At 41.2% G+C, this 23,456-nt stretch overlaps 1 protein-coding gene and 1 long non-coding RNA gene across 4 annotated transcripts in view; both read left to right on the top strand.

Moving 5' to 3' along the window:
• The window catches only part of tpd52 (tumor protein D52), a 45,341-nt gene extending 38,325 nt beyond the window's left edge, over window positions 1-7,016 (top strand). For all 3 annotated transcript variants that reach the window (XM_079523442.1, XM_079523441.1, XM_079523440.1), the window contains one exon: window positions 2,953-7,016. In XM_079523442.1, coding sequence (XP_079379568.1) covers window positions 2,953-3,066 — 114 coding nt within the window. In that variant the 3' untranslated portion in view covers window positions 3,067-7,016. The remainder of the gene's footprint in view (window positions 1-2,952) is intronic.
• Window positions 7,017-11,593: 4,577 nt separating this feature from the next.
• LOC306939029 lies at window positions 11,594-12,322 on the top strand. Its single transcript, XR_013791818.1, has 3 exons — window positions 11,594-11,649; window positions 11,749-11,817; window positions 12,102-12,322. It is a non-coding gene; the product is annotated as an uncharacterized lncRNA (long non-coding RNA).
• Window positions 12,323-23,456: the final 11,134 nt, after the last annotated feature.

The raw sequence follows: 23,456 nt of genomic DNA, 5'->3' as shown, positions 1-23,456 counted from the left end.
CTTGAACATTTTAAGATGTAATTTTTCAAACCCTCACTTCACATGTGTACAGCATGACTGGTGAAATCAACTTATCGAAAAGGTCTAGTGCAACATTTGCTGGTAAATTGAGTACATGGTAAATGGAGTACATTGCACGCGAGGCCTGCTTATACAGCTCTTCAATAAATTATCCATTATAATTCATAATAACTCCAAGGTATTTAAAACTATGGACAATCTCTAAGTTGTCTCCATTACAAACAAACTTTAATTTGCTGGTATCTGCTTTTCTACATCCAAAGACTGACTTTTTCCACTATTGATCTTCAATTTCCATTTACCACAATTACCACAAAAACGCACATCAGAACGGTTCTCGAGTTATGTGCATTACAGACATACAGACGTACGTACACACACAGAGACTTGCTGCATTTATAGTTGGATATTAAATAATTCCAACATTCCCACATGACACTCACCTACACAGATAAGAAAATAATTATTTTCCAATCCAATGTCGACAATTATTCATGTCAGTTCGTCAAACATGTCTACATTTGAGTATCTAGTTTTATATGGTGGGTTCTAAAATGGTGAGTCCCAATACTTGATTCTGATTGGCTAGTTACTGTTGTAAATCTCACGATAATCCACACCTTCAATCACTTTATATCATTCCCAGCAGACACACACCCTGGCCGTGTGGGGGCGTCTAAGCACCGCCCGCGCTCATGACTGTGAATGTGTGGCTCCGGGCGGCCTCGTAAAAACATCAAGCGCCTCGCTCATGACTGTGAATGTGTGGTTCCGGGCGGCCTCGTAAAAACATCAAGCGCCTCCTATTCCCCCATCACAGAGACTGGCCGAGTGAAAACAAGGAAGTGTGGCTCGCTCTGGTGGGCGCAGCCACACTCCGCTACCCGTCGGGTCTCACCACGCCTCTCAACCATTATAAAAGACCCAGTAACCTGACACCCCTTGTGGCTTATTGCTTTAATATAGACCGCTAGTATCACAATATCTTTGTCATAACTGAGTGCATGTTTGTTAAATTTTAAACAAACAGCTAGGTCACTGCTTATACGTTTTTGCACACATATTGCATTTTTCAATAAAGTCAGGAATCTCCGACTTACTTCGTATTCGACAGACATTCAAGGTAAGAATCCGTAGCCCCAGGGGAGCCGTCCTCCTCCCGAGTCCTCCCCCCAGGGTCAGATGCAGCCTCTTTTGTCTGTGCTCCATATCTGTCCTACACGTCAATACTGAAGTCTTTATAATCCACATCATTGTATCTGATCATGAACAGATTATCAGGGTTGTTAAGTTAATTGAAGAATTTCTTAACAGCGATTAATCGAATTTCGATTAAATGGTAACATCCCCAGTGCATGTATTGTAGTGATGTGTTCGAGTACACCGGTGGTTCTTAAATTTGGGGTCTGGGGACCCCCAGGGATCCTAGAGGGGGTACCGTTGGGTCCCCAGCAAAATGACGTTACGTAACATGGCATGAAAATCAGTTCAACACTTTAACCCTCAAGCCCAAACCACACCGGTAGGGACTCAACCACACCTCAATGAGTTGCATTGGTGTGGTTGACCTTAAAAAACGTCTTGTCCCGACCCGACACTTTGGTGTGGTTGGGCTTTATACAAAGGCTATTTGAAAATAACGCACTGTGACACGTTGTGAGCAATCACCCAGGGGCAATTCAATGACATTTATTGGTGTGCCGTGATGAAATGCACACTAACCTGACCCAAGTCCACACAGGCACGCACATACGTACACATGTTTATGCACACAATAAGGCTGGGCACATCAGAAAACACTTCAAAACCGACACCTAACCGACACCTAACCTAATGTGAGGTTAATCGAATAATCGATTAACAAATTGACAAATCGACACACACGCGCGCGTACACACACAGTTCTTCAGAACTGTGTGTGTGTTCAGAACTGTGTGTTTGTCATCTTAACATTTATTCATTAAATAATCGATTTTTCTTCATTGTTTTCTTCAAGAAATGTTTAAAGTCATTGAATGTGTATATAAATACTTACACAACAAAGGCAAGGTTGGGATCCTTTAGGATTTAAACAATTCCAGTTCCTTAACGATTCCCTTTAACTATTTATGTATAAAAAATCACACCCGTGTGAAGTACGGTGCAACTCCGTGTGGGGGTCCCCCAGAGTCCCTGGAACTTCCAGACCCGCAGGAACGCGCCCGGTTCCGGCAAGCCGAATCGGTCGAGAAATTACAGAGTTACCGTGTGGGGGTCCCCAGGGGGTCCCTCTACTGTACTGTACTGTACTGTACTGTGTACTGTACTGTACTGTACTGTACTGATAACACCTGTGTGTTAGGCTGCACAACAGTGACACTTGGTTTTGAAAACCAACCAAATGCTCGTGCTCAGACACAGCCAGCCAGGCAGCCAGGCACACACAAAGCTACTTAATGAAGTGGTTGCACCACTTAAAAATATAGAGATCATTTTGCATAAGCACAAATTCAATCATACATGCTGTATAGCAGACCTGAAGTCCACATCCCACTTTTGACAGCACACCATGCACAAACGGAAGTTGTGACCGCGTGATAAAACTGGTTTTCATAACCGGTTCCAAATGTGATTGAACCAATTCCGGTTCCTCAATGTTGGATCCGGTTCCTCTGGTTCCCGATCCCAACCCTACAGTTGTACAGTTGGTACAGTAACATCACATGCGCCGTAAAATGGCTGCTCACTGTTCTTAAGATAAGAGCAGTGAGGATTTCATGTATGTGCTTACATATACTGTATACATACTGTACATATACAGTGGCAGAAAAAAACACCCCAAGGAGTGGGGACTATTCAATGGACTATTCTTTATTTATATTTGTCTACATATTAGAATTGTGTTTGTGACTATATGTGAAACAATTCTCTCTCCCTCTCTCTCTCTCTCAGACCAAGATCGCCCCCTCCCACGGCGATCAGTTCAACAGTGACCCCGACTCCGAGGCGGCGTTGATGACCCAGCAGCCTGAAGACACGCCCCACCAGGAAGCGCCCATGCACTGAAATCTGACCCCCCCCGACCTCTGACCTCTCACCCCGTCGCCTCTAAACTCCTTAACTCCCATGTGCCAATCCCTCCTCCCTCTCTCCCTCCCTGCATTTGACAAACAACTGACCCCTCCTGCCCCTCCCCGTGACCTCTGACCTTTCCTTTATGATCCAATTGTCTCCTTCCTTTTGTGTGACACGTGCGCTCACTTGTTAGCAGAGCAGAGCGTGTGGGGATTAGAGGCGCTCTCTCGCTCTCTCTCGTGTTGCTTGTAGCACACTGGGTTCTCAATGTAGGATTTGGGGACCCCCCAGGGGGTCCGCAGATAGTTGGGAACCACATGGACCCTTACGGATCTGTAATTCAGATAGTTGGGAACCACATGGACCCTTACGGGTCTGTAATTCAGATAGTTGGGAACCACATGGACCCTTACGGATCTGTAATTCAGATAGTTGGGAACCACATGGACCCTTACGGATCTGTAATTCAGATAGTTGGGAACCACATGGACCCTTACGGATCTGTAATTCTGAGGCCCCTTTTCCACCGGGGTTCGGTTATTTTTTCCCGCCTAATATTGAACCAGTTCAGAGTGTTTCCACTGAAAATGAATTGGTTCAGAACCCTAAAAGTTGGTTCGGAACTAGAACCAAAATGGTCGCTGGTTCCGTAAAAGCACCAAAGTTCCAAGAATGTAGAACGGAACCAGTTCTAGAACCAAAGGTTGAAGAGGCCTGAGAGTGTAAAATGGAACCAAATGGACCCTTACGGGTCTGTAACTCTGAGAGTGTACAAATGGCACCAAATGGACCCTTACGGTTCTGTAACTCTGAGAGTGTACAAATGGCACCAAATGGATCCGTACAGGTGTTTACAGACTGCTGCTTTTTTGGACTCGGAGCGAATTTAGGTCAGATTTTTTTTCCACTCTTAACATCGTCCCTCACCTCATATTACCTCAATCTGAGCTTCAATTTCGAGAAAAACGCTGCTTATAATGGAAGTGGACGGGGGGGAAATATTTGTATCGCCCACCATAGTGGAAGCAAGCGTTACCTAGCGACGGGGGAACAACTATAAGGTAAATATCAGCGATACATTTCTGAATCAATAGTAATCAAAAGATATCGTCTTCTCGTCCCTGGCATAGCTGGGTTTAATACCTAAGCACGAGAAATCTTGTACCTGGCATCAAATGTGTTAACAGACCCGTAAAGGTCCCATTTGGACCCCGGGTGGACCCCGGACCCGACGTTAAGAACCAGTGCTGTCACACAGGTCGTTACAACGGGGTCTCCTGCCACAAGATGGATGGGACGTCCCGCCCCTCCCCTCTTTACCCCCATGACCCAACCCCCACCCCACAAAACCCAGAAAACCTTAGTAAAACGTTGCCAAAAACAATGGTTCCTTAATTGGATTATGTCTGTTGTTGTTGTTGATGGCTACATCTGGTAGACCATGAAATCCTGAGTGTTATTTTTATGAGCAAATTGACACTTTGGTATTGATTGGATTGATATCTTTATTGGTCATGAAATAAACATATGCCATAATAGCATACATCTGACCCACCATAATCAAAAGGATAGCAAAACAAAACAAAACAATAAAAGCGTACAGCTTGTTTCCATTGCCGTCCTAAGTACAGTATGAGATGTGTATGAGTCATGTAGTGTGCTCGTGTGTCCAAAGGCTCATAAGGAGGAGTTTGGGTTGTGTAGTTACTAGTTACAGTGCCTTGCCATGATGTACAGTACTGTAACTCCAAATATCTGTACTGGTTTTTCATTGATTGAAGTATTTATTAACAGTTTGCAGAATTACAGTACATTTCAAGTACAACTCAATACAAAAACGTAACTGTGAGTGGACGACACCATAAAGCTTGTTACACGTGTTTACAATAGGGCCCACCATTTACAATTCATCAAAACATTTAGAGACGTACGAATATACACTTCTATATAGCCAAAAACAGGAAATCATCATAGGAGGTACTGGATCCCCAGATCCGGATATTCAAATAGTAAATTCAAAAAATATTGTGCCTTGCAATATTTTTGTAAAATGGATCTTGCTGTAAGGCCCTATTTTATTTCTTTGTTGTCATGCAGTGGAAATAGCAGATCTACACGCTTCCAATGCATTGTGAATGACGCTGGTAGATCTCCTAATTTCACTATTTTCGAAGGTTGGTTGAACATTCCGGGAAATCAAATGTCCGTCCATAATGACATGCCCAAAATACTGAGGCCAGATTGAAAGTGTTACCCGAGAGAGAGAGAGAGAGAGAGAGAGTTGAATTAACACTCAGGATTTTGCCCGGTGTTGTCGCCACTTGCACAAAAATGGAGAAAACTTTACAGTCTTTTTTTTATTTTATTTTATAAATGAAAAGCCTTGATGGCTTTATAGACTTATTCCCTTAACATTACCGGGTGTGTGAATTATTATACAGTAATAAGTATTTAATCCTCCCTTCCTGTTTTGGGGTTTAAAAAAACAAAATAAAATAAAAAAACAAGGGAGTTTAGGGTTCAATTCAGTTTTCCATGATCAATCCGTTTCCTGTTTTGTTTTTCTGTTGTTCCTGTATATGATCATATTATAGGATATCACAAGAACGCATGGTAGTCCATCACTGTAGTGACTGCATTAAGGTATATCTCATCAGTTTCACCTCGTATATTCATGTTTTACACACACAATACTGTCTTTGAACCGCTGTACTGTGTTCTGTGTTGTACACATACATGACTGTTGTTGCAACGTTATATTGCATGCTGTCGCCAGAACCAAATGGACCTTCAATTGGTTCCATTTGGACACTGCTCAGAGTTGGATTACGACTTAAGGACCTTACAGCTTTATAAATAAAGTGTATCATTATTATTATTATTAATATTATTATGTAGATTAAGATCCCATAAATAAGAATCGTATCATTGGTGATCATCAGTGGTGATTTTAGGTGTGGAGGAGGGAGCAGAGTGGCTAACTCAGCTCTGATCTGATCTGTGTGCTTGATCAAAGCTGAAATTGTTCTTTTACCCCGAATTATAAAGTAAACATGGATTAAACTCACGATGACTGATTTCAGTCATTTGGATTCCACAGAAGCCATGCATGTTCTCTATGAAAGCATGTTGTGCAGTGACGATGGGCTATCTACAAGCTCTTGCTTGTAGTATATTGCCTGGCTATTGCCCTATTCTTTTAAGATCACATGATTTGAAGTGGAAATATGTTAGCAATATGTTCAGAAGAAGTATCTTCCATAAAATTGTAATAGTCCGAATATTGCATAAAAGCAATTAGACAAAGGTTGAAGACTCAAATGTCAACCTTGTGATGTCTTCACCTGGTTGGCAGTATACAGTATGTAGGACCCTGCTATGTTACGTAAACATCATTTTTACATATTGTTTAGCAAACTGCGCTAGTGTGCAGGGTTCCTTTCACACGTTTCACAAATCATTAGGGCAATAGGACTTGGCCATATACACATTTTGGACATTTGTCTGTCTGTGACATTGTATTTTGCTTTAATCCATGTAATGGACAAAGACTGCTATCTGCTATCTGCTGTAAGGCAGTTTTTGGGCGGGAATCCAGTCTGGGATTCTTAGAACTCTTAACTAAAGTAAACACTGAGGCTGCAGACAGTCATAAACGTGTGTGTGACGTGGTCGTGGTCAATATTTGAACACTTCCCCTATTGTTTCTGCCGGGGGAGTTCGACACCTCTCCTCCCTCCTCCAACACAACGTACAAGAAACACATACTACACCAGGCAGGAACCCGTTGACCCGGCTGTTGTTTTGGATTGTGAACGATGAAGGATAGTTATGATGTAGATTATTTTAGTCACATGTATTATTCTTATTCTACACTCCCTGAGTTTACCTGTAACGTGCAATTTTTTCCTTCTCGTGACAACTATAAAAGATTAAATATGTGTGTCTGTTTTGGTTGTTTTTTTCCTATTACACACACACACACACACACACACATATAATATATGTGTGTGCACATGTGTGTACTGTATGTATGGCATTTGATAGGCTACTGTGCCCTTTGGAACAGACTAGGAGCTAGGAGATAACAAATGGTTTTCATTTAAAGGAGTGCTGGCTGTCCCCACTGGGAACAAGGCTCAGGGGAATAAGCAGCCATAGCTTCATGTGTGGTACAAGTGTTCCCCTGCTGGCTCATCAGTCACATAGCAGGAGCCCTTGGAGCAGCTGACATCTGAGCTCATCCCAGCCTGTTATGAATGAATGAATGAATTTTATTTGTATAGCACCTTTCCAAATATATAGTTACAAAGTGCTTTACAGACAGGTTATAAAACAGGAATCATAAAAACATCAAAACAACAAAACATCAAAACATCAGAAACAATAAAATATGAAGAAAGTAACAGGTCAATAAAACAGTTAAAAACAATATTAGGAAAAACACTTGGCATATAGATGTGTTTTTAAAAGCGTTTTAAAAGAAGACACTGATTCTGCTAATCTAAGAGCCAGTGGCAGGGAGTTCCAAAGCAAAGGTGCCCGAGCCGCAAAGGCCCGGTCACCCCGAGTGTGTTATGCAGTCTTTTTACAACGCCACCCACTAAACCTCACCCCTCTTTCCTAAATGTAACAATACCTCTAAACAAATATTTGTTAAACATGAGTCATGAAACAACATTTCTCTGGCCATTTATAAATAGTCGATTTCTCAAGTTCTACTACTTGGGGAACATCTTTGAAGTTATTATAACTCATCTCTCTCTCTCTCTCTCTCTCACACACACACACACACACACACCACACACAAGAGGAACTGAAGTTAGTGTAGGCCTAAGTTAAGTATTCTTCAAAAAACAAACCCTAAAGTATAAGCTCCATCGACAGTCATATCTAATTCACATAAAAATGTGTGAATAGACTAGAGTGCAATTTGCACTAATTATCGAGATGAGGGGAATACCTCGGGTCCAACACATACCGGCATTATAAATAAATTGTCGGCAGCGCACATAACACTGCATAGAACATTACACGCCCCTGGTTTGACTGAGGTATAGACCATATCGCCACTGTCAGGTTGAAGCTTGCCATATTCCAACTTTTAGCTTTTTTCACAAATGAATTCCCTACTACTACTACTACTACTACTATATAAAATAGCTGATCGATAAGCTCACAATGTGTTGCTGCATGCTGTGACTGTGAGCTTGTAGATAGCATTTTTTTAAACATTTTGAATGTGTCATGACCCTGGCCTAGGGGTGCTACCGTGCCAGGGAACATAGCAAATAAACAAATAAAGGCTGAACAGACGAGCTGTGGAAATCAGTTCATGCATGAGTGGATTGTGTAGTGTGGTTGAGTGTTGCATGTATTAGCATAAAATATTGAAGAAGGTGGTGCATAGTGGGTGTCACAAAAATCGAATTAACTGCCGGAGGACTGGAGACAGGCCTTTCAAGGGAGTGAGCATCCTGGCTCAGGTTTGATTGATTGAACATTTTATGTCACAGTATGTAGAATAGAAAGTCAATAAAAAAACTGCTACATTAATGACGAAACCATGAAAAGCACTTAAACTTGTTTACATCAGGGTCCTCCATTTTCAATTCACCAGAACATTTAAAGAATACAATTCTATGAAAAAACAGGAAATCATATGAAGAAAGTAAAAAAGGGAAAGACAGAAAGTCAGTATGGAGTGGTTAACGGTGTCGAAAGCCGTTTGGAGGTTCAGCATGACCATGCTGCAGTATTTGCCAGCATCCACCTCTTTGATGTGGTCGCTCAAATAGAGGAGGCATGTGTCAGTGGAGTGGGATGTTCTGAAGCCAGATTGGAATTCGTACATTAGTTTTTTTTGTGGCAAGATACTGTTCTGATCTGAGAAATTTGGGGGGAATATTGTCATGGCCAGTGGCCTTGTTGGGTAAGGGTTGCAGGGGACTTGTGTTCAGTGCCTCATCAGTTACCATTACCAGTTTTAAATCGTCTTTACATACACCTAGGTTTTGGTACAAAGCTTTGATGTGCTCTACACCAAAACGCCCAGATTGGGAGGGCAGTTTGTTAACCAGACTTGTTGCTATGCTTGTAAAGAAGATGCTTTGAAGTAATTGCAGGCCACATCAAGCTTGTCAGTTGATGGTTCCCATCAACCTACCTGCTCCAGAGAACACACATGAGAAGGGCAAAGCACACACAAATCAAGTTAACCAACTAAACTAAGAGTGAGTTATAACCAACCACAGTACATACTGTACGTACTGTATGTACACTGTACAACGAACGTTGCTGCCACCCCCATCTCTACCCATTTCCTGTCAGACTGTTCATCTATCAATAAAGGCATATAAAAAGCTCAAAAATAAACCTTAACTTTTTAAAGATTGACACACATTCAGGGAACCGCCAGCAGAAAGAATCCAGAACATATTCAATGTCAAGGTACCAGGGCCGAGGAGATAGCACACGCGGAGGATATCTGATCCGAGGATCAGTCCGATGCATGCCGCGGCCCCTGGCGCAAAATTATTTCATAAATCCTAAATGCAATAAAAATAAATAAAGGTTGTTGAGGTCCAACTCTACACAACTAATTTAGAACCAAGCACATGCACAGACAGTACCAAAGTTCCCCTGCCAAATTCCAAAAGTGCCCTTCAAAAACTATTTAAAAAAAAATATATTCTATCATATATTAAGATGGAAACATAACAAAGAATATACCTTATATCCGTTTAGGAATTAAGAGCGCTGCAGACTAAGGATGTTTGTGAATTGCTGTTGAAGATAGGGTGATTAAATCTGTAGTGTAGAGCATTCACTATGCCTCTTAGGAAGCATACAGTGTATATACTGTATGGAAAGTTGAATTGCAATCCTTCCTAATTTTCTTTCACAAAGAAACCATACAAGGTCTAATGTCTGTCAACACAGTCACACACAAATGCACAAACGCACACATGCATGCATGTTGCACACATGTCGCAAACACTTAAAAAAGTCGCAAACACTTTAAAAAGTTGCAAACACGTAAAAATAGAAACATTATGAAATAAACAATTTTCTTTATAAAGAACCAGATTTTGTTTTTCCCACAAATGATAGTCTTGAAAAATGGGGGTCGTCTACTCGTCTTATAATCAGAGTCGTCTTATATTCGGCACTATACGGGTAGTCACAGAATATTCATCTTCAGCTTTCAAAGCTGAAAGCCTTTGAGATAAAAGGCCCAATCGAAATGCATCACTTTAGTGACAAAAGCATCCCCTCCCCTAACCCCTCACACATTATCATACAACAGCTGTGGGCGAGGCTTGAGTTCAGGTGGGTGGTGCTAAGGTGAAAAACAGGATACCGCCATACCTAAAGAACTGGTGGGTGTGGCCACAAAAAACATAATTTTAACACTTTAAAGAAAGAAAGCAGATCTACAAGCTGTTTTCAGTTTCAGCAAGTACATATGGCATAAGGGGTTAATTCTGTTCTGTCACCACTTTAACCGTGAGTGGGCCCGGGTGGTTGGCGTAGCTGTCTCTTCCTGTCTGGGCACCTCGCCCCCCCCCCCCCCCCCATCTCAGCCTACTTTCATCTATCCTCTATCAATAAAAAGGCGAAAGCCAAACAAATATATGTCTTTAAAAGAAAAAGAAAAAAATGAACCGTAAGTGATGTCTACACATGCAGGACACAGGAGGGCAGCAAAGGACAAAAGCCGCAACCTAATGGCTTAATTATCTCTCTCTCTCTCTCTCTCTCTCTCTCTCTCTCTCTCTCTCTCTCTCTTCTATTCAATCCATAATAACAGACCCGCCTCGGGCCAGCGACTGAATGCTGTCGGGTTGACTCTCATGGTTATGAATGGAGCGACCCTAGAGAGCAGGTGGCCGTTTACTAGATCTATAGCAGCTGAAGACAGGCAGGGTATCGATCAGCTCTGCCGGGCACTTTTTCTGTGGGGAAAAATCTTAGGGAGAAATTGCCTACCTTGCTTTGAACTTGACATAATGAATAGAGATGTGTATCTTTGGGTGTGCGAAGCTTGCCACAAGATATTTTATACGGTTCTGCTAGTGCCTGCCCTACAGTGGTGAGAGGTGCAGGAGTCATGCTGGAGAACTAGAACTGGGCCTTTGTAAATTCATACAGTAGCCTATATGTAGCCAGTCAGGAAATGTCCCGACTACTCTCCTAGGCTACTGGGGCTACTTAATACACGATAATCAACACTAGCACTTTATTTAGAACACACCCAAATCTGTCACGCGTGCCAAGCTGTCATTCTCAGCCCATTATTTATTTCTCAATCTCACCACGGACCTCGCGTCTCGGAGGACAGTCAAGACGGGCAGTGTAGACCAATCACATACCATGCCTCAGCCATGCCTATGCTCGGACACAAACGGAATTCACGCACTGTGCGTACACAGGCCAGAGCCCCTCCCACTTCTTGCTTTCTGGTTTGTCCCACTATAAAAGCCAGCACTGGCACAAGCTTTTCTCCCTCTTCAATCTTTGTTGAATGCGACTGGTTGCCTTTGGCTAGGTGCATTCTGTGCCAAGCCCCCGGTATGTGAATATATCAATGTATCTACTATCTATATAGAGAGTATGGAGGAAAGTCCTGTTTATTTGCCCTGCTTGAAACCTTTGTTTGTCACACTCTAGGCCCTGCTCCATACTGACCCTGCCTTGAGTTGAGCCTCCCTGTTGTGTGTGATAGTCATGCAGACAGAGGTAAATGTTGTTACATTAATGTTACAAATATTATTTTACATAATGGATGGATGGTTGTATATAGTATTGATGTGTAATGTTTGTTTTGTAGACCTGACTGCCACTGCTGTTTTGTTGTTTTGAGTTTTGTTGATTAACATGTATTTGACTTGTTTTGTTTAACTTCATAATTTAGTGGCCATTGTATTCGTTTCTACATTTTGTAATTAAATTTCCCCCAAGAAGGTTCTAATATTTAAACTGTTAAGAACAAACTGTAATCATAATTTCTTCTTCTGCTGCAGGATAGGTGCAGATGACCTGGGTGGTTACTTGCTCACAGCGGTGCTCTCTCCCCCCCCTTACACTTTGATATTGTGCACTCCATCCTCCCTGCATGCTCCCCTTTTGCTCACTGTAGGTTGAGTCTGATTACATTTTTAGCTTCTCTTCTGTTTTATGACTTAAGTAATTCATACAATAAAGTGTTGATTTTAATATTGATTGATTAATAAACTATATTGTAAACTTGGGGGAGAATCCTTGTTTCTGTCCCATTCTCGTATTTAGAACCTGTTATGTTGTAAAGCTTTAAATGGTCTAATAATATACTATTACTATATACTTTAATATTCTATAGCTCCGGGCCACGGCCCGGCCACATATATATTGAATATGTAGGCTAGCATATTGTTGTTGCATTAAAGCTGTACAATCTACTTCTCATTAGTCAGGAGTCACGACTTCTCACTACTAGGAAAACAGTAGCCTACTTTTTCTGCATTTCAGTTGTGACATGGCAAAGTGTTTGGCATTTCATTCATTCAAGAGGAGAGCTCATTTCAGTGCAGCCGCAGAGCAGCAAGTGTTTGCTTTCAATCCTTTGATCTGATCTGCAGGTCTCGAGGAGCAGGGGAGAGTTGATTTATGAATAATACACATTCCAGGGTTTGGGCTGGAAGTGTTTTTCTAAACTAACCAATTAATGTTTCTAGGTGAAAGTGATTTATTTTTATTTTTTTACTTCCAGGTCCTTTTCTTTACCAACTGCACCATCACTACCTTAGCCTGACTGAGTGAGATCAAAGTAACGTTTCAGAGTAAAGACCACAGTGGGATTTTAACCCACTCTAGAATCTAGATCATGTGGACAGCCACTTAACACATTGAGCTACCAGGCTGTCTGGTTTCTGTCATGGTTTCTCCTCTGTATTATCTGATTAACATCCATGATAACACTTAAAAGCACCAAAGACCCCTTTGATGCACAGCAAACACCATTAAAATGCTCTGTAGATGATCCCAAGGCCCCATTTGAAAAGTGACACCAAGAAGAACAACTTAAAATCACAGCTCAGTGGCACCCTAGTTAAGATGACATCCATGTGAGCCAGACCTTGTGAGTTCCAATCCAGCTGAGTTCCTCCTACTTTCACTTTGCAGCATGTTTTGGATAACATCCAGAAGAACACTGGAAAGAGATGGAAAGCTGAGGAGATTCTCAGAGAGCATGTTGGCACTCTGTGATAAGCTCCTGTAGTGAGCCACAGGTTGTGGGTTCAAGTCTAGATGAGTTCCTTCTACTCTTCACTGTGGCACTGTGGACCACATTTTGGAGAATAACACCCAGAAGAACAATGGCTGAGGACATTCTCAGAGCATGGTGGCTCTCTGTGATAAGCTGCTGTCTATGTGAGCCTGCAGGCCGTGGGTTCAAGTTCAGTCCCATAGCCTGTGGTCTCGGACGGCATACCACTATAGCATGCAGGTTTTCATCATTTTTGACGATTGAAAAAAAAGACTCCAAATCCTTGTTTTTCATTATTTTTGACCATGGTCTCGGACGTCATACTATAGCATGCAGTTTTTCATTTTTGAGGATTTGAAAAAAAAAGACGAAGTTAAATAATTCAAACTATAAAACATTTAAAAGTAAAAGGTTCCAGCATGTGTCTCCACAGTAAGCTGAATTATAAAAAGTGTGAATGGCGCTTCTAGGTGAAAGTGTTTTTTTTGACGTGCCATAGGTCTGCCATTGAGCCCCATTCTGAATTTCTCATATTTGAAAGCACTATATTTCTAAAACTATGAAACATTTCAAAGATTCCTTTTCAGGCAAATATGTCTATGGGGCTCAATGGCAGATATTGCCACGTCAAAAAAGCACTTTCACCTAGAAACTCCATTCACACTTTTTATAAGTCAGCTTTCTGTGGAGACACATGCTGGAACTTTTTACTTTAAAATGTTTTGTAGTTTCTGAGTTATTTAAGTTAAACGCCCAATGCATTCCCAATGGCAATAGCACAAACTTTGGCATGCTACTAGTCCTACATACTTACACCTAGAAACCCCATTCAAACCTATTTAGGTTCATCTTACGGTGGACATGTTTGCCTGAAAAGGAATCTTTGAAATGTTTCATAGTTTTAGAAATATAGTGCTTTCAAATTTGAGAATTTTACAATGGGGCTCAATGGCAGATATTGGCACGTCAAAAAAGCACTTTCAACTAGAAACTCCATTCACACTTTTTATAATTCAGCTTACTGTGGAGACACATACTGGAACTTTTTACTTTGAAATGTTTTGTAGTTTCTGAGTTATTTAACTTTAACGCCCAATGCATTCTCAATGGCAATAGCACAAATTTTGGCATACTACTAGTCCTACATACTTACACCTAGAAACCGGTCAGGGGACCTTAGTATAATTGCCTTATTTGAATCTGAATCCAACATATAAAAAACATATTTGTGATTTTTGTTCGTTTAATTTGCTAGTTTTTCCTTTTTTTGTTCAGAATTGAAAAATGGGAAAACGTTAAACGAAAAATCACAAAAACTGATCAAGGGACCTTAGTATAAGTATGTTTGTTCAATTTAATCCAGCAAAAAGAAAATTGCTATTTTTTTCCTTTTTTTGTTCAGAATTGAAAAATGGGAAAACACTAAACGAAAAATCACAAAAATGGTGGTGCCTTAGTATAATTCTGTTTGAGTCCAGCAAACAGAAATTTGCAATTGTTTTCCTTTTTTTTGTTCAGATTTGAAAAATGTGAAAACTCGAAGCCAAAACCCAGCTTTTAAAAGCTGCGTCAAAGTTGAGTTTTCAGGAGAAAAAAAGCACGCAGAAAAAAGCTGTTCATTCCAAGCTTCAAAGCGAAAAAGCTGGTATACATAGAGATAACATGGGAGCACGAAGCAAGAAGCTGCTTCTAGCTTCCTTGGTGTTAACGCGGCTTAAGTCTGATTATGCCTTTGGGTTTTTTGCACTACTGATTGTTACCCGTTTCCTTTCTTGTCAGTTAAAATTATCATTCATCATCACTTCCATCTTGTCCATCACCTAACCCTAACCCTAACCCTAACCCTAACCCTAGTTGTCTGGTACCAGATTGGTTACCATATGGTACCAGAACAAAAAAAAAAAAAAGCAGTGTGAATTCTCTGGAACCAGTGGCGCAGTGTGTTAGAACGCTGCCACATGATCGGGAGATGATGAGTTCAAACCCCACTCAAGTCTTTACTTTCAAGACAGATTTCAGAAGAAGAAAAGCAACACAAAAGCAGTTTGAATTATCTTGAACCAGTGGAGCAGTGTGTTAGAACGCTCCCACATGATCGGGAGATGGTGAGTTCAAATCCCACTCAAGTCTTTACTTTCAAGACCGATTTCAGAAGAAGAAAACCAACAAAAAAGCAGTTGAATTGTCTGGAACCAGTGGCGCAGTGTGTTACGACACTGCCACATGATCGGGAGATGGTGAGTTCAAACCCCACTCAAGTCTTTACTTTCAAGACCGATTAAAGAAGAAGAAAGCCAACGACCTATGAACCAAAACATTTAAAGGCATAACAATCCCATTAATCCGTTTTCTTATCAAGTTGAAGGCATCCCGGATTTTGTTGAGGGTGGGTTGGGTGTTTCACGGTTTCTCATCAACTCCATGTTAAATCACCCAATTACCCCCCAACGGACACTAGCCATAACCCTAACCCTAACCCTAACGCTAACCCTAACCCTAACCCTAACCCTAACCCTAACCCTAGTTGTCTGGTACCAGATTGGTTACCATATAGTACCAGAACAAAACAAACAAGAAAGCAGTGTGAATTGTCTGGAACCAGTGGCGCAGTGTGTTAGAACGCTGCCACATGATCGGGAGATGGTGAGTTCAAACACCACTCAAGTCTTTACTTTCAAGACCGATTTCAGAAGAAGAAAACCAACAAAAAAGCAGTGTGAATTGTCTGGAACCAGTGGCGCAGTGTGTTATGACACTGCCACATGATCGGGAGATGGTGAGTTCAAACCCCACGCAAGTCTTTACTTTCAAGACCGATTTCAGAAGAAGAAAACCAACAAAAAAGCAGTTGAATTGTCTGGAACCAGTGGCGCAGTGTGTTAGGACGCTGCCAAATGATCGGGAGATGGTGAGTTCAAACCCCACTCAAGTCTTTACTTTCAAGACCGATTTCAGAAGAAGAAAACCAACAAAGAAGCAGTTGAATTGTCCGGAACCAGTGGTGCAGTGTGTTAGGACGCTGCCACATGATCGGGAGATGGTGAGTTCAAACCCCACGCAAGTCTTTACTTTCAAGACCGATTTCAGAAGAAGAAAACCAACAAAAAAGCAGTTGAATTGTCTGGAACCAGTGGCGCAGTGTGTTACGACACTGCCACATGATCGGGAGATGGTGAGTTCAAACCCCACTCAAGTCTTTACTTTCAAGACCGATTAAAGAAGAAGAAAGCCAACGACCTATGAACCAAAACATTTAAAGGCATAACAATCCCATTAATCCGTTTTCTTATCAAGTTGAAGGCATCCCGGATTTTGTTGAGGGTGGGTTGGGTGTTTCACGGTTTCTCATCAACTCCATGTTAAATCACCCAATTACCCCCCAACGGACACTAGCCATAACCCTAACCCTAACCCTAACCCTAACCCTAGTTGTCTGGTACCAGATTGGTTACCATATAGTACCAGAACAAAACAAACAAGAAAGCAGTGTGAATTGTCTGGAACCAGTGGCGCAGTGTGTTAGAACTCTGCCACATGATCGGGAGATGGTGAGTTCAAACACCACTCAAGTCTTTACTTTCAAGACCGATTTCAGAAGAAGAAAACCAACAAAAAAGCAGTGTGAATTGTCTGGAACCAGTGGCGCAGTGTGTTATGACACTGCCACATGATCGGGAGATGGTGAGTTCAAACCCCACGCAAGTCTTTACTTTCAAGACCGATTTCAGAAGAAGAAAACCAACAAAGAAGCAGTTGAATTGTCCGGAACCAGTGGCGCAGTGTGTTAGGACGCTGCCACATGATCAGGAGATGGTGAGTTCAAACCCCACGCAAGTCTTTACTTTCAAGACCGATTTCAGAAGAAGAAAACCAACAAAAAAGCAGTTGAATTGTCTGGAACCAGTGGCGCAGTGTGTTAGGACGCTGCCAAATGATCGGGAGATGGTGAGTTCAAACCCCACTCAAGTCTTTACTTTCAAGACCGATTTCAGAAGAAGAAAACCAACAAAGAAGCAGTTGAATTGTCCGGAACCAGTGGTGCAGTGTGTTAGGACGCTGCCACATGATCGGGAGATGGTGAGTTCAAACCCCACGCAAGTCTTTACTTTCAAGACCGATTTCAGAAGAAGAAAACCAACAAAAAAGCAGTTGAATTGTCTGTAACCAGTGGCGCAGTGTGTTAGGACGCTGCCAAATCATCGGGAGATGGTGTGTTCAAACCCCACTCAAGTCTTTACTTTCAAGACCGATTTCAGAAGAAGAAAACCAACAAAAAAGCAGTGTGAATTGTCTGGACCCAGTGGCTCAGTGTGTTAGGACGCTGCCACATGATCAGGAGATGGTGGGTTCAAACCCCACTCAAGTTCAAACAAAAAAATAAAGGTCCAGGGTGCAATCCCACCCCAGTCTTTACTGTGACACTTTGCTTTCCACACTGACATCAAGTAGCACAGAAAAGCTGTGTTGTAGTAACCATCTGTTAGCTCAGTGTGATGAGAGGCTGTCCTTGGGAGCCACAGGTCCAGGGTTCAAATCCCACATTAGGCATAACTGTGACACTTTGCTTTGCACACTGATTTCCTGAAGGACAACTTTAAAGCAGCCCAGAAATTCACCATGATTGTGTGCCGGTAAGTGGCCCAGCGGATAAGTCAGATGATATCCGTAGTATACCTAGTAGAAGTGTGCCGGTTCAAACCCGACATACTCCTAGTAGGCGGTGATGGTTCAAATCACTGACACCTAGAGTAGGAGTGGCCCTGTGGATAAATCAGATGATATCCGTAGAATACCTAGTAGAAGTATGCCGGCCGACATACTTCTACTAGGATGGTGCTAGTTCAAATCACCAACACCTACAGTAAGTAGGAGTTAAGTGGCCTGGTGGATAAATCAGATAATATCCATAGAATACCTAGTAGAAGTCCGCCGGTTCAAACCCGACATAGGATGGTGCTGGTTCAAATCACCATCACCTAGAGTAGGTAGGACCGTGTGCTGTTAATTGGCCCGGTGGATAAATCAGATAATATCTGTAGAATACCAAGTGGGATGGTGCTGGTTCAAATCACCATCACCTAGAGTAGGTAGGACCGTGTGCCGTTAATTGGCCCGGTTGTTAAATCAGATAATATCCGTAGAATACCTTGTGGGATGGTGCTGGTTCAAATCACCATCACCTAGAGTAGGTAGGACCGTGTGCCGTTAATTGCCCCGGTGGTTAAATCAGATAATATCCATAGAAATACCTAGTGGGATGGTGCTGGTTCAAATCACCTAGAGTAGGTAGGACCGTGTGCCGTTAATTGGCCCGGTGGATAAATCACATAATATCCGTAGAATACCTAGTAGGATGGTGCTGGTTCAAATCACCATCACCTAGAGTAGGTAGGGGGTCAGGTAAGAGTATGTAGGGGCAGAGTAGGTTGAGGTGTAGATAGGGGGAGAGTAGGCGAGGGTTGGTCAGTTAGGTAGAGGAGTAGGTGAGGGGGGTCAGGCGAGGGGCCAGGCGAGGTGGAGAGTAGGCGAGGGGGGGGCCAGGCAGGGGAAGAGTAGGCGACGGGGTGGCAGGCAGGGGGAGAGTAGGCGAGGGGGGAGGCCAGGCAGGGGGAGAGGGGGGAGGCCAGGCAGGGGGAGAGTAGGCGAGGGGGGAGGCCAGGCAGGGGGAGAGGGGGGAGGCCAGGCAGGGGGAGAGTAGGAGAGGGGGGAGGCCAGGCAGGGGGAGAGAGGGAGGCCAGGGGAGAGTAGGCAGGGGGGCTCTTCCTATTATTTTTTTTTAAATAATTTTTGAAAAAATATTTTTATAAAAATATTGGCAGATATTGGCACGTCAAAAAAGCACTTTCACCTAGAAACTCCATTCACACTTTTTATAATTCAGCTTACTGTGGAGACACATGCTGGAACTTTTTACTTTGAAATGTTTTATAGTTTCTGAGTTATTTAACTTAAACACCCAATGCATTCTCAATGGCAATAGCACAAACTTTGGCATGCTACTAGTCCTACATACTTACACCTAGAAACCCCATTCAAACCTATTTAGGTTCATCTTACGGTGGACATGTTTGCCTGAAAAGGAATCTTTGAAATGTTTCATCGTTTTAGAAATATAGTGCTTTTAAATTTGAGAAATTCAGAATGGGGGTCAATGGCAGATTTTGGCAAGTGAAGATTTGAGTGGGGTTTGAACCCACGATCTCCAGATCATGCAGCCAGTGTGCTAAGTCACTGATCTACTTGCTACCTGCCACAACACAGTCTGCTGTTCCCTTTGAGTACAACATTGATACAAAATTAAAATACAAAAAATAAAATAACAGGAGATTTGTCTATTGTTTCTTTTGCTGTCGTTTATCTCTAGACGTTCGAATGTTTATGAACCACAATGGAAACAAGTCTCTGGCTCTTCTGTCATTATCTATTCGGCCTTTTAAGAACAGCATGCACAGTGGCTCACTGGGTACAGAGCCTGCCTGGGAATCATGAGGCTGCAGGTTCAAGTCCTGGCTCTGACATAGTGTCCCAAAATCATGAAAATATGACAAAATATATTATGCCGTCCCAAACCATGGACTATAGTATGTCGTTTTTTCATGATTTTCATCTTTTTTTCAAATCCTCCAAAATCATGAAAAACGACATGCTATAGTATGCCGTCCGAAAAAAAATTATAACTTTGGCCTGCTACTAGTCCTACATACTTACACCTAGAAACCCCATTCAAACCTATTTAGGTTCATCTTACGGTGGACATGTTTGCCTGAAAAGGAATCTTTGAAATGTTTCATAGTTTTAGAAATATAGTGCTTTCAAATTTGAGAAATTTACAATGGGGCTCAATGGCAGATATTGGCACGTCAAAAAAGCACTTTCACCTAGAAACTCCATTCACACTTTTTATAATTCAGCTTACTGTGGAGACACATGCTGGAACTTTTTACTTTGAAATGTTTTGTAGTTTCTGAGTTATTTAACTTTAACGCCCAATGCATTCTCAATGGCAATAGCACAAACTTTGGCATACTACTAGTCCTACATACTTACACCTAGAAACCCCATTCAAGCCTACTTAGGTTCATCTTACGGTGGACATGTTTGCCTGAAAAGGAATCTTTGAAATGTTTCATAGTTTTAGAAATATAGTGCTTTCAAATTTGAGAATTTTACAATGGGGCTCAATGGCAGATATTGGCACGTCAAAAAAGCACTTTCACCTAGAAACTCCATTCACACTTTTTATAATTCAGCTTTCTGTGGAGACACATGCTGGAACTTTTTACTTTGAAATGTTTTGTAGTTTCTGAGTTATTTAAGTTAAACGCCCAATGCATTCCCAATGGCAATAGCACAAACTTTGGCATGCTACTAGTCCTACATACTTACACCTAGAAACCCCATTCAAACCTATTTAGGTTCATCTTACGGTGGACATGTTTGCCTGAAAAGGAATCTTTGAAATGTTTCATAGTTTTAGAAATATAGTGCTTTCAAATTTGAGAATTTTACAATGGGGCTCAATGGCAGATATTGGCACGTCAAAAAAGCACTTTCACCTAGAAACTCCATTCACACTTTTTATAAGTCAGCTTACTGTGGAGACACATGCTGGAACTTTTTACTTTGAAATCTTTTGTAGTTTCTGAGTTATTTAAATTTAACGCCCAATGCATTCTCAATGGCAATAGCACAAACTTTGGCATACTACTAGTCCTACATACTTACACCTAGAAACCCCATTCAAGCCTACTTAGGTTCATCTTACGGTGGACATGTTTGCCTGAAAAGGAATCTTTGAAATGTTTCATAGTTTTAGAAATATAGTGCTTTCAAATTTGAGAATTTTACAATGGGGCTCAATGGCAGATATTGGCACGTCAAAAAAGCACTTTCAACTAGAAACTCCATTCACACTTTTTATAATTCAGCTTACTGTGGAGACACATGCTGGAACTTTTTAATTTGAAATGTTTTGTAGTTTCTGAGTTATTTAACTTTAACGCCCAATGCATTCCCAATGGCAATAGCACAAACTTTGGCATGCTACTAGTCCTACATACTTACACCTAGAAACCCCATTCAAGCCTACTTAGGTTCATCTTACAGTGGACATGTTTGCCTGAAAAGGAATCTTTGAAATGTTTCATAGTTTTAGAAATATAGTGCTTTCAAATTTGAGAATTTTACAATGGGGCTCAATGGCAGATATTGGCACGTCAAAAAAGCACTTTCACCTAGAAACTCCATTCACACTTTTTATAATTCAGCTTTCTGTGGAGACACATGCTGGAACTTTTTACTTTGAAATGTTTTGTAGTTTCTGAGTTATTTAAGTTAAACGCCCAATGCATTCCCAATGGCAATAGCACAAACTTTGGCATGCCACTAGTCCTACATACTTACACCTAGAAACCCCATTCAAACCTATTTAGGTTCATCTTACGGTGGACATGTTTGCCTGAAAAGGAATCTTTGAAATGTTTCATAGTTTTAGAAATATAGTGCTTTCAAATTTGAGAATTTTACAATGGGGCTCAATGGCAGATATTGGCACGTCAAAAAATCACTTTCACCTAGAAACTCCATTCACACTTTTTATAATTCAGCTTACTGTGGAGACACATGCTGGAACTTTTTACTTTGAAATGTTTTGTAGTTTCTGAGTTATTTAACTTTAACGCCCAATGCATTCTCAATGGCAATAGCACAAACTTTGGCATACTACTAGTCCTACATACTTACACCTAGAAACCCCATTCAAGCCTACTTAGGTTCATCTTACGGTGGACATGTTTGCCTGAAAAGGAATCTTTGAAATGTTTCATAGTTTTAGAAATATAGTGCTTTCAAATTTGAGAATTTTACAATGGGGCTCAATGGCAGATATTGGCACGTCAAAAAAGCACTTTCACCTAGAAACTCCATTCACACTTTTTATAATTCAGCTTTCTGTGGAGACACATGCTGGAACTTTTTACTTTGAAATGTTTTGTAGTTTCTGAGTTATTTAAGTTAAACGCCCAATGCATTCCCAATGGCAATAGCACAAACTTTGGCATGCTACTAGTCCTACATACTTACACCTAGAAACCCCATTCAAACCTATTTAGGTTCATCTTACGGTGCACATGTTTGCCTGAAAAGGAATCTTTGAAATGTTTCATAGTTTTAGAAATATAGTGCTTTCAAATTTGAGAATTTTACAATGGGGCTCAATGGCAGATATTGGCACGTCAAAAAAGCACTTTCACCTAGAAACTCCATTCACACTTTTTATAAGTCAGCTTACTGTGGAGACACATGCTGGAACTTTTTACTTTGAAATGTTTTGTAGTTTCTGAGTTATTTAAATTTAACGCCCAATGCATTCTCAATGGCAATAGCACAAACTTTGGCATACTACTAGTCCTACATACTTACACCTAGAAACCCCATTCAAGCCTACTTAGGTTCATCTTACGGTGGACATGTTTGCCTGAAAAGGAATCTTTGAAATGTTTCATAGTTTTAAAAATATAGTGCTTTCAAATTTGAGAATTTTACAATGGGGCTCAATGGCAGATATTGGCACGTCAAAAAAGCACTTTCACCTAGAAACTCCATTCACACTTTTTATAATTCAGCTTTCTGTGGAGACACATGCTGGAACTTTTTACTTTGAAATGTTTTGTAGTTTCTGAGTTATTTAAGTTAAACGCCCAATGCATTCCCAATGGCAATAGCACAAACTTTGGCATGCTACTAGTCCTACATACTTACACCTAGAAACCCCATTCAAACCTATTTAGGTTCATCTTACGGTGCACATGTTTGCCTGAAAAGGAATCTTTGAAATGTTTCATAGTTTTAGAAATATAGTGCTTTCAAATTTGAGAATTTTACAATGGGGCTCAATGGCAGATATTGGCACGTCAAAAAAGCACTTTCACCTAGAAACTCCATTCACACTTTTTATAAGTCAGCTTACTGTGGAGACACATGCTGGAACTTTTTACTTTGAAATGTTTTGTAGTTTCTGAGTTATTTAAATTTAACGCCCAATGCATTCTCAATGGCAATAGCACAAACTTTGGCATACTACTAGTCCTACATACTTACACCTAGAAACCCCATTCAAGCCTACTTAGGTTCA

Source organism: Electrona antarctica (genome assembly GCF_951216825.1).
Source record: "Electrona antarctica genome assembly, chromosome: 15".
Classification (NCBI taxonomy): Eukaryota; Metazoa; Chordata; class Actinopteri; order Myctophiformes; family Myctophidae; genus Electrona; species Electrona antarctica.
This window is presented reverse-complemented; position numbering and strand designations above follow the sequence as displayed.